At 42.0% G+C, this 12,380-nt stretch overlaps 1 protein-coding gene across 4 annotated transcripts in view; it reads left to right on the top strand.

Moving 5' to 3' along the window:
• The first annotated feature begins 387 nt into the window (after nucleotides 1–387).
• The window catches only part of HSPBP1 (HSPA (Hsp70) binding protein 1), a 43,329-nt gene continuing 31,336 nt past the window's right edge, over nucleotides 388–12,380 (top strand). Inside the window, exons 1-5 of one of the 4 annotated variants that reach the window (XM_070767237.1) lie at nucleotides 390–448; nucleotides 3,713–3,902; nucleotides 5,606–5,819; nucleotides 7,530–7,754; nucleotides 10,351–10,506. In XM_070767237.1, coding sequence (XP_070623338.1) covers nucleotides 3,774–3,902; nucleotides 5,606–5,819; nucleotides 7,530–7,754; nucleotides 10,351–10,506 — 724 coding nt within the window. In that variant the 5' untranslated portion in view covers nucleotides 390–448; nucleotides 3,713–3,773. Of the gene's footprint in view, nucleotides 516–3,712; nucleotides 3,903–5,605; nucleotides 5,820–7,529; nucleotides 7,755–10,350; nucleotides 10,507–12,380 lie in introns of all 4 variants that reach the window. The other 3 variants (XM_070767236.1, XM_070767238.1, XM_070767239.1) reach the window with 3 other exon arrangements.

Below are 12,380 nucleotides of genomic sequence, written 5' to 3'. Positions count from 1 at the left end.
AAATATATATATATTGACAGCAGGCAACACAATTTCATTTTTAATGTGTTCCAACGTCCCCATAATCAAAACACTCCAACAATAAAGGTTATCTCATCTTATCAAGGAACTTAATGTGTGTGTGGGGGTCAAGAATAAGCAAAAAACCCGCGTCCCTTGGAACTTGAGACAGCCCCGCGGATCTGCTCCTCCTCCACTTTCCCAGCCCTTAAGATCTCAGGCTTTCCTCCTTGGCGGGAGTCTGCGGAGAGCATCCGTCACGCCTCTCCGCCGACGCGAGGAGGTCGCCCGCTTGCGAAAGCGGAACCGGCGTCTGGTGTAATTCCCACAAGCCGCCACCAGGGGCTCCCGAGTCCCGGCCCCGCCCCGGCCCAGTCTCCGCCCTTTCCTTCGCACGTGGTTGCCGATGGCCGCTCGCAGGATCTAGGTTACGCGTGTCCTTTGCGGGGTGAGCCACAGGCAGCACCGGCGGGGAAAGTGGGCAGATCGGCGTGGGAAACGGACCTCGGCGAGAGGTACCTGGACAAGGGGAGGGCGGGGGCACGGAGGAGAGGAAGGACCACCCCCAGAAAAGGGGGAGGGGGTTGAAGGAAGGGGAAAAAAAGAGAAAGAAGAGGAAAAAGAATGAAGGGAGAAAAGGGGTTCATCGTGGAGTGCAGGAAAAAGGCATGGAAATTGGGGTCTCCTCGAGCTGAATCCGTTTCTTTGGAAACCTGTAGCTGGTTGTGTAACCTATATTTGGCCTTTAGGAAAATGCCAGTCCCGTTTCTCAGTAAAGCAAATCGCCATGCCTCTGCAAATTCCCGTTGGCTTTTCCCGGAAAAAATCATATATAGTTTTCAATTACTTAGTAGAAAACCACCCCACTCAACTCCATGCCATTATCGGCTCCCTGGTTGTAAATGGGTGTCGGGCCTTCCAACGTTCAGAGCGATTACGACCTCTTTGTAAACATACAACAGTCCTGCACTGTAGGTCAGTAATATAAATCTCCTTGGGTAGTAGACGTTGCCAAGGAGAGAAAGGCTCATCTCATCATTTCGTGGCAGGTTGGCTCGGAGCTATGGACTTTCTGATTGGTAACTTTAGACTCCTAGAGCTTCGGGAGAGACAACCAGGAGAAAGATTTATGGAGATTTTTGGGAAACTAAAGCAAAAATTGAGAGGTCCTTGGTGCTCTCTGAGTTGCTTGTTTTCTTGCAGGTGTTTCATTTCCAAACTAGGTAACATCATCAGTATTAGTAAGGAGTACAGTTTTTGTCAGTTTATATTCTATAGAATTAGAATATAAACTGACAGAAAACTGCACTCCTTACTATCACTGATGATGCTACATAGTTTGGGTAATGAAATATTTGCAAGAAAACAAAGTAAACCCAGAGAACACCAAGCGCCCCTCATATCAACCCCCAATTACAAATATTCTCCCCTATTAGGAGCGAGAACTGCATAGGATGGATTATTGCTTTTGTTTATTTTTTCATTAAATAGCCTGCCCTCCCCTGTACATAATTGTTTCACTTCCTTATTTCAATCTTGAAAAAACAACCTTGTAAGGTAGATTAAGCTGAGAGCAAGGGAGATGTCCTAAGTAGAGGCAATCCTCAACTTACAACAGTTCATTTAGTGACCTTTTGAAGTTACAACAGCACTGGGAAAAAAGTGATGTGGCCATTTTTCAAACTTACAGCTGTTTCAGCATCCCCATGGTCACATGATCTAAATTCAGACCCTTGGCAACTGGGTCATGTTTATGACAGTTGTAGCCATGTGATCACCTGCTGCGACCTTTTGACAAGCAGTCAGTGGGGAAGCTAGGTTCATTTCACAATGATATTACTAATGGGTGATCCGTTTAGCAACTGTGACAAGGTTTAAGGTGGAGCAAAATTCATTTAACAAGTGTCTCACTCACAAAGAGAAATTTTGGGCTGAATTGTCAAAGACTACCTAGAGTTGAAGTCGACCTCTAATTTTGAGATTTTGCTTCATTGGGGTGTCAATTTCATTGAGGGCTGCATCAGGGTTGTGTTTGACCTTGGGCGGTGGCCAGGGTGGGCATGACCAGCTCAACGTCACTCGTCAAGGCTCCAATTTCAGCTGCGATGGCCTCCTATAGCCCTCTGCCAATGAAAATGGATCTTCCCGAGCTCTGTTTTCGCTGGCAGAGGCACCGCAAGCCGTGTCTAGGGCAGCCCTGCTGGTCAAATCTAAGCACTTTGCGGGCCAAACTCAAGCCCTCAATACCCCAATCCTTGAGCTTGACACCCCTGCACTACACCTAGTACATAAAACAATGGCCTTAGGGTTCATTGAGACTTAGGAACCAAAGTAGTATATTTTGTCTGCTGGTTAAATTTGGAAACAATTAAAATTCCTACTGTATAATACCTGACTGGAGATAGCAACTGGTTCACACTTGACCTGCTTTAACCCTTGAATTATATCAGGGAAGCCAATTTGGTTATGGCACCAGGCTAGAAACCAAGAAATAGTGAGTTCTAGTCTTGCCTTAGGCACGAAAGCTGCCTGGGTGACTTTGGGTCAGTAACTCTCAGCTCAACCTTCCTCACAATGTTGTTGTAGAGAAAATAGGAAGGAGGAGGATTAGACATGTTCATTTCCTTGAATTATTTATAAAAGAAAGGCAGGATTAAAAAATGAATTAATTGGTAGAATAAATAAGCTGAGTTCCTCACTAGTGTTGTATACGTATATAGGATAAAACTTATGGAACGCAGATTTTTCAGAACAGGATTTTTCATCTATATTCTATTCTTCCTATTCTCATATCTTCCAAAGTGTTATTTTTGTTTATGGACAGCAACCTGTTCTCATCCCTTTTCCCATGAAAGAAATCTTAAAAATCTTTAGCTAAGTCCCCACGGCTGACATCTAGTGGGCAAAAGCCAGTTATAATTCTCTAAGCAATAGAAAATTAGAAGATAGTCTTTTAGAGTATCTTGGTAGTTAAGGGATATGTAACTTCTGACTCAATAATCCAGCCAAATAATGAAGTTCCTACCTGTTGTATATAGTGCCTTACTTTCCATGAATGTGTTCAAGCAAAAGAATCTCTTTGGGATTATTTAATTTAGATTCCTGCAGGAAATGGGTCTTCTATGATCACTTTTGTGTTAATAGTTGATTAATGATGCCATTGATGAATGATTTGATGCTCAGTGGCCATGAAGTGAACACTAGGAGGTGTATCATGTGATTGTTGACAGTGTTATCTTGCAGGGGGGGAGTCAAGATGGTGCGTCACACACTACACATAAAGAGAGACGGGGCTTTGATTTTGTGGATATAACTTTTTTTGACTCCCTATTACAAGGGTTCTCAATTTTGGCATCTTTAAGGAGCATGGACTCCAATTTCCAGAATTCCCCTGCCAGCCATGTCATTTCTCTCATTTTTAAAGTTGCCAAGATTGGGAATCTCTGCCCTAGCGCACAGCTTGGATGGTTGTGTGGGAGAGAAGTGGGAATGGAGTGACTCTAAAGGGAACTTAAAGCTGGCAAGCTGACACTTTGGTGAAGAAGACGTGTATTGCAATACTTGGGTGACGGTTTCGCTTATAAAGAGAGCGGTGGTATTTCTGAAAAGTAAGGACTGGAGCAAAGACATGGCTGATCCTGTGGTTAGGTCCCCAGTGTCCTTTTCTCTTCCACTTATTCTTCTTTCTGTTTGTTTCTTTGTTTCTTTACAGTTCCTTTACAGTTTTGGTGATTTGCCTCCACGTTGGTGACTTGCGTCTACATTCCCCAACCATGGCTGAAGGGGGTACAGATGGGAACCAGTCGCCGCGCCAGCATCCCCGCAATTTGCAGGGGCTGCTGCAGATGGCAGTCATGGCGGGCAACACCGAACCTGGTCAGACCGCGCCTATGTCTGATGAGGTGTGCAGCTGGAGAGGGAATCGCGTCCAACACTTAGACATAAGGGATTCCTGATTATCTAGGCAGGAAACAGCATATAATGCAGAGGCTCTAGATTTCCTAGTAGGAAGTTGAACAAGGATAATGGAACACATGGATTCAAGCCCATCCTTAGATAGGGAAACTTGCTGGATGGCTTTGGGTTGTTAACAGAATCTTCCTCATGTGTTTGCTTGGATTTTTTTTGGGGGGGGGGGGGGGATAGAAGAGAGAAAGACTACCTTTAAATCTACATAGTATTTCTCATCCCTAGCCATTTTAAGATGTATTCTGGGCTTCATCTCCCAGATATCCCCTCTAGGAGTTGAAGTCCATATATGATTAAATAGGTATGATTGGGAAACATTGATCTAGATGATGATGGTATTGTTAATTATCAGCCTGTGTTATGTGGAAGAAGAAAGAAAAAAAAGTATGCATTGCTAACAGAACTTGCCTATGCATTAATTGCATTAATTAGTTGCACTTTTTATTGCTTTTAGTATTTATGATTGTTAGTGGCCCTGAGTCCTATTGAAGTGGGCAAATAATAAATAGATAAATAAATAAATAAATATTTTCTTTTAATAGAATTTGTTGTGGGAAAAGTGAAAGCTAAACATTTTAAACATTTCTGATGCCCTCAGCAAGGAAATGAGATATTATCATCCTAAAGTACTGAGACTTCCTAGGAATTAGGAAAACCTGGATTTAATTTATCCCTCTATATTGGCTCTGTCTCTCTTTCAAATCAATTTAGTTAATTAGTTTTACTATCATTTTTATTTTATTTTTTTGTAATTTACTGATAAGTTAATCACTGGTGATTGTGTTGTTGTATTACCTTTGGGGCAACTGTTTGTGCCACCATCTTCCTACTGCATGTTGCTCTGAAAGAAAAAAATACTGTATTTTTCGGGCTATGATACATTGGTGTATAAGACACACGAAGATTTAAAAGAGGTAAGTAAGAAAAAAAGTTTTTGTCCTCCCAGCCCTCTGCAAGCCTCTCAACAAAATGGGGTGGACAGAGGGTTTGGGAGACTGGCAGAGTGCTCCTTGGGGCTGGGGTAAGGCAAAAACACCCTCAATTTTGCAAAAAACAGCCCATTTTTCACCCTATTTGCAAAAACGGGATGGGTAGAAGATTTGGGAGGCCCACAGAAAGCTCCAGAGGGCTGGAAGAAGGCAAAAATACCCCCATTTTTGCAAAAAAACCAGGCCATTTATTCACATTGTTCTGCAAAAATGGGGTGGGCAGAGGGTTTGGGTGGTCTGCAGAGAACTCCTGGGGGCTGGGAAAGGCAAAAACACCCTTGGTTTTTTTTTGCAAAAAAACAGCTCATTTCCCCCCTGGTTTTTTGCAATAATTTGGGTGTTTTTGCCTTCCCTCGGGTCCCAGGAGCACACTGCAGGTCTCCCAAACCCTCTGTGCACTCAATTTTTGCGAAAAACGGGCCCATCTTTCACAAAAATGGGATGTGGGGGCAGGGCTTCGGGAGGCCAAAAATGGCTCTATTCGGTGTATAAGATGCACCAGCATTTCCATCTTCTTTTGGGGGCAGGGGAGAGGTGCATCTTATATTCCAAAAAATACGGTAAGTTCTGATATATGGCATTTAAGGCATCCTAAGCATGAAAAGAGAAGATTGTTTCCCGGTGTTCATTGCTCTGCTCTTCCCCAGAGGAGACAGTGGTTGCAGGAAGCCATGGTTGAGGCATTTCGTGGGCAGATGGATGAAGTGGAGCAAATGAAGGAATGTCTGCGTATCTTGGAAGAATTAAGTCCAGGAGCAGAACGTGGGGAAAGTTCAGACGAAACGCATTCAGATCTTGACCGAAGGGAAAATGCCCTTGATGTACTGGCAGAGTTGTGTGAAAACTTGGATAACGCGGCAGGTAAAACCTTATCTGTGTACGTGAAAAATTGTTATTTGAGCATAAGAGGCCCATGCTGCAGTATTGTTTTCCCGATTCCAGCTCACATTTCAGGCAAAGGAAGCATATATAGCAGAGGGTTTCCTGACCTCGGTAACTTTTAAGACATATGGACTTCAACTCCCAGAATTCCCCCAGACAACACTTCTGGATGAAGAATTTTAGGAGCTGAAGTCCACACATCTTCTTAAAAGTTTTGGAAACTTTGACAAAATAATGATTGCAGCCAAGCCAAACTATTGCAAGATAAGGAATTAAAAATCAGCTGAGCTGAATAAACTTCTTGTCTTTCTCTAGCCACCATATGGTCACTTGTCCAAGAAAAAGAAAAGTTTCATCAGAACCTCCAGAGAAAATGTAACACAAGGCTTCAGTCAAAAAGGAGTCGCTGGTCAGCCTTGTACACAGATTTTATGGCTACAGGGATTATGACCATGCTGCTAATGCAAATTAAGAAGACCTATTTGGGAAAGGAATGTCTAAAGGGATGGATTTTTCATGGTTTTACATATATAAAATCAAACCAAAGGCCTATTTTTGTTTTATTTTTAAGAAATTGCACTTTGCAATCGGGCAGTTTGAGGCAGTATAATCTGGGTGGACTTCAAAGGACACTGGGAAGGACAGTACACATGGGTGCAGTTCATTGACTGGCAGGTATAATCCTTAATATGCAAAATATGTTAGTGAAGAATCATGAAGTAAAACTACAGATTCCTATAATTGTCAGCATAAGCCTATTTACCAGTGAATCCACATATCTGGAGGTCATTCAAGTTGGGAAAGCAGTTGTATCCTATTAAATTTTTTTGTAAAAATCAAAGTCAGAAGCACATACAGATGACTGATTCAGCTGGATTCATAAACTTCTTTATATACGTAGTAACAGATGAATTTATAATATCATTAGCAGAGTTATTTCTTCAAGTAAACACAAGCAGGAGTTAGCTTCATTTCAGCAGAGCAGTTCAAAGAGGACAGAGGGTGCACCTGAAGCTGCACCCAGCCTTAAGCTTAAGTTTCCGATTCTCTGCACAGACTCAGAACTGGCTACCTCCTATTGGCTGACTCAGTTGCTATGCCTATTCATTGGCTAATCTTGTTGACACAGCTCTCTCAGTTCATGAATATCTTAACATATCCTTACTCCTTGAGCCACAACAGAATGAGTAAGGCCAGGGGAAGTTAGCTGGTATTCTGCCAATATCAGTCTTTTCTTTCGTTACAGATATTCCTCACGTAATAACTGTAATGAGGCCCAGAATTACTCCTATAAGTCATGTTTGCTTTTAAGTGACTGACCTGATTTTATTTTATTTTTTTATGTGCAAGTGGTTAAGTGAATCGCTATGTTGTTCAGCAAATCTGAGATAATTAAATCTATTGTCTGCAGTAGTTTTTGGTTTTTTGTTTTGCTAGAAAGAGGAAGAAAACAGCCATTTCTAGCAAAAAATAATGCAAATTGTGGACACATGAACTCCAGATGTTGCAAATGGCCCTAAATGTGGTCTTGTTGCCGAGCACTCAAAGGTGCTCATGCGACCATGGGGAAGTGGCATTTGTCAGAACTTTGTATTCGGGCATTTTGATGGACTGTCATAAATTTGAACTGTTGCTAAATGATCGGTTGTAAGTCGAGGACTACCTCTACTGCTTTCAATCGTTTTCCAGATTTCTGCAAACTGGAGGGCATGCGGCTGTTGGCCCACCGATACCTGGAACACGAAGAGCAGGAACTGCGATGGCGAGCTGCCCATCTGGTGGGCACCTGTGCCCAGAACGTGCCCAAGGTTCAAGAGCAGGCCCTGGCGCTGGGCTGTATGAGGAAGCTGCTGCGGCTGCTGGATCATGACCCCAGCGAGGCTGTTCGGATCAAGGCACTCTTTGCCATTTCTTGTGAGTGGGAAACAGTGGCTGCTTAGTGAACGGAGAGCCAAGCTGAACATGTTATAGGAGTTTTATCCCAGCACAGTGGTATCTCTACTTATGAACTTAATTTGTTCCGTGTCCAGGTTTTTAAGTGTGTAAGAAGAAACAATTTTTCCCATAGGAATCAGTGTAAAAGCAAATAAGGCGTGCGATTGGAGAAACTACAGGGAGAGTGGAGGCCCTGTTTCCTCCCAGGAGATTCCTAGAGAGGCCCCACACAGGCTTCTCCTTTTCTGGCCCTGTTTCCTCCCAGGAGATTCCTAGAGAGGCCCCATGCAGGCTTTCCCTTTTCTGGTCCTGTTTCCTCCCAGGAGATTCCTAGAGAGGCCCCACACAGGCTTCTCCTTTTCTATTCCTGTTTCCTCCCAGGAGATTCCTAGAGAGGCCCCACACAGGCTTCTCCTTTTCTGGCTCTGCTTCCTCCCACGAGATTCCTAGAGAGGCCCCACACAGGCTTCTCCTTTTCTAGCCCTGTTTCCTCCCAGGAGATTCCTAGAGAGGCATGCATATAAATACTGTACCAAGCAAGCAATAGTGGAAAAAAGGAGGAAGATTTAGTGCTTCCATAACACCCCTTTCCTGATCAGTTAGGAAACCATCCAGTTGTTTCAGCTTTTTAAGATATGATTAAGGTTATTATCACTTTTAGCACTTGGGATGTTAATGAGCCTGGGATCATTGTACACAGAGTGTGGCAAACCTTACAACATTTTGCATTGCCACTCTGTGAGTTCTGACCATCATAACAACAGAAAAGGGTTGTGGAGTTATAGTTCAAAACATCATCTGGAGGTAAAAAAATTTCTTACCTTAAAGTTCATTTTCTGTTCTTTTCTTCTTCTTTCCAAGACATGTTAAAAGCAGCCAGGCAGCAAAAAATCAAAGCACCGCACACATTCCATGAGAATGCTCTTGTTGGTTGCAAATTGCCTCTTGCTCATGCCTGATACTATGCTTTGATACTAAGATACCCTGATAGGCTGCTGTTATACTAAGATACTCTGACCTATTGAAGTTTTCTTGATAACAAACCATTATTAGATGCCAGAGGCAAACTTAAAATGTGCAGCTGAGGAGCCCAAATTTGTCATTTGAAAATCATGCTTTCGACTGGAAATTATATTAGACGTCGGGGGCTCATTCTAATGTTAAAATTGATTGCAGGATAAAGTATGGCTTGAAAGTGATATGTGAGTAGGAGTGAATACCAGGGTTTCAGATAATTATATGGTGCAGTGTTTCCCACCCTTGGCAACTTGAAGATATTTGGACTTCAACTCCCAGAATTCCTCAGCCAGCGAATGCTGGCTGGGGAATTCTGGGAGTTGAAGTCCAAATATCTTCAAGTTGCCAAGGGTGGGAAACACTGATATAGTGTCATGGCTGTTCTGATATTTAATGAATGTTATAAGATATAGTTATTGAGCCTGATTCGTGGATATCACAAGGGTTATCTGGAAAGTAAGGTTACAAGGCACTTAGCTATCACGGGGAATGTTGGGGGAAGTTGGTATTACTATCGTGTAGCGGGAAGCCAGCGGAAGCGAACGAGCAGTGCCAGTAGTCAGTAGATCATCGACTGGTGTTGTGAAGGTTAGAGATGAGCGTCCTCATTCCGTTTCCTGCCAAGTGTGAAGTGTGCGCTGTAACAGGCTGCCTGAATGCGAAGGGCATGAACGCCGCTGCGATTCATCACGAAATCGTTTCAGTTTGTGGAGAGGACGTAATGTCAAGACAGCATGTGCCAAAATTGGTACAGAATTTCAATTGAAAGGAACCCCTTGGTGGAAAACATTTTTCTCATGGCAAGGAGGTGAAAATCAAACTGACGAATTGGCTTAAAAGGGCGGCGGGAGACATCTATGATACAGTCATCAAAAAACTTGCCCCACGGATGACAAAAGGTATTGAACTGAATGGTGATGCTACAATCCATATAACTTTTATTACAATATCTTAATTCTTTGCATTTTTTAAAAAAAATCTTGTAACCTTACTGATAGATTGTTTCAGGAAAAATATAATCACAAAACAACGTTAAGACAGTGTATAGTGTGAGTAGAAATAGTAATGCACTGTTCAGACACAGACACCAGTACAAAATAGATATATTATATACAGTAACAAGGTAGAATAATCTCTTTACACTTCTAATCACAAATACAATCTCAATATCCAATTCAAACCAGTTAAATTCGGCACAGAGCTCTAGACATAAAGTAACTTAATAGGAAAAAAAGCTCCGCCCAAACAGGAACTCCGTTGGCTCCCTCTTGTGGCCAACTATGATATATCTCTTAAAGGTATATCATATAAACATACATCCATAGTTTATATGTATTGTAACCCAATACAGATACATACAGGGTACTGACACTTACTTTCCGGATAACCCTTGTAGCCTACTTGTTCTTGGTTATACTATCAGGATAAAATAAATGGATGGGATGTGAGCTGGGTTGGGAACTGGGTGGACCACATCTTGGTCCTTCATTGTTCAGTCAACTCTTCAGTCTGCATTTGCTCATTCCCATCCTTCTGTCATATTTCCTTCTGCTACCAGGCTTAGTAAGAGCCCAAGAAGCTGGCCTACAGCAATTCTTACGCCTTGACGGCTTCTCTGTACTCATGAGGGCCATGCAGAGTGATGTACAGAAACTGAAGGTGAAATCAGCCTTCCTCCTCCAGAATCTTCTCATAAACCATCCAGAACAGAAAGGTCAGAGTCTCATTTTTTTTTTTAGATACACGAGTGAAAAAGAGCAGTGAGAGGGTTGCTGTCCTTCGTGAGGTTTTGCTATGTGTCTGGTTGACTTTCTCCTGCTCCCTTTTAGGAATCATGTCAGTCTAACCAGTCTTTGAATATTTAACGTATCTTTCAGAATATAAGATGAACTCCCTCCTCCTCCAAAAAAGGAGGCTGAAAATTTGGGTACATCTTATACACCGACTGTAGATTTAGATTTAGATTTAGATTTATTGGATTTATATGCCGCCCCTCTCCGTAGACTCGGTGCGGCTCACAGCAATGGTAAAAAACAATACATAGTAACAAATCTAATATTTATAGCAATCTAAATTACAGTTTTAGGTTAAAAAATCCAAAAGAAACCCCAATATATAAAAAACAAGCACACAGTCGAATCATACACAGAAACTACATGGGCAAGGGGGAGATGTTTCAATTCCCCCATGCCTGACGGCAGAGGTGGGTTTTAAGGAGTTTCCGAAAGGCAAGGAGGGTGGGGGCAATCCTAATCTCTGGGGGGAGCTGGTGCCAGAGGGTTGGAGCCACCACAGAGAAGGCTCTGCTTAGACTCTGAGCTGTGTTTTAGAAGCCTTTTTTCCAGCCTCTAATGAGCGAAACCATCTCCTTGCTTTGCCTCCTTTTCTCATTGCTTCTCTCTCCAAAGATCAGTTGTGCTTTACAAGCTGTTTTTTTTATCCCCAAGCAGGGGATAAAAAGCATTCCACATAAGGCATATAAGCCCAATTAATAAATAAAATAAATAAATTCCAAACCAGCAATCTAATGTGCTGAAGCTGACCAGACTAGGTACCCCTACGTGGTGGATCATATTCAATTTGAGATTATGGACAAAAGGATGATTTCGGTTAATGAAACTGATTTGTAACAACTTATTATTATTTTTATTTGTTTGTTTGTTTATTTATTTATTTATTTATAAATTTGTATGCCGCCTCTCTCCGTATACTCGGAGCGGTTCACAGCAGTGATAAAAACAATGTACAATACAAATCTAATAATATGAAGTTAAAAACCCATAATTTTAAAAAAACATGCACACAACACACAACTGATGGGAAGATGGGAGAAAGCAAGACGATATATGGTTAGTAGAATCTGAGACCAAGCTACAAGGAATAAATTGGAATCGCTTTGTAATATGTAAGTAGATGTTTTGCTCTTGAGTTAAAATGGTATATATAAGAAACACCCCCAATTTGGTGGTGTGCAACAATCACTGAGCACTTGTATGTTGTGTGTATGTTTTATATTCTATATATTTTTTTTTTTAAAGCGCTGACCAGACTAAGGATGTTTAGCCAGATTAATACCTGGTAGGCAGACACCCCCCCCCATTTTCCTCACCCCCAAATAAGTTAACATATGAACCCATGTTTTCCTGATATAATTGACCTTGTCTTATATTTTTTTAAACCCTGAAATAAGCGCTTGGCCTTATTGCCATGCGCTCAAAAGCCCGGTTGGGCTTATTATCAGGAGATGTCTTATTTCGGCATAGTATTAGACACATAGTCCCTTTACTATATTTTTCTGGTATGATACCCAACAGAAATATTTCTGGGTGTTCCTTTCTTTATTTTTTTCTTCCTGCAGCTCTGGTGGGCCTTGAGTTTGACATCCCTGCATTAGGAAGTCCTCCTGCTGTTCCAAACTAATGTGTGTCATCATTTTCTATATTCCTTCACATTTTATTTATTCGCTCCAGCCTCAGCAAGAATAGTAAACGCAGAATCATAATTCCTTTGTGTACTCACTGATTAGTAGAGCCCTTTAGGCTCAGTGATAGAAGGATACTGATTGACGTCAAAGTTCGTGAGTTTCAT

This window comes from Erythrolamprus reginae, chromosome Z (assembly GCF_031021105.1).
Source record: "Erythrolamprus reginae isolate rEryReg1 chromosome Z, rEryReg1.hap1, whole genome shotgun sequence".
Classification (NCBI taxonomy): domain Eukaryota; kingdom Metazoa; phylum Chordata; class Lepidosauria; order Squamata; family Dipsadidae; genus Erythrolamprus; species Erythrolamprus reginae.
This window is presented reverse-complemented; position numbering and strand designations above follow the sequence as displayed.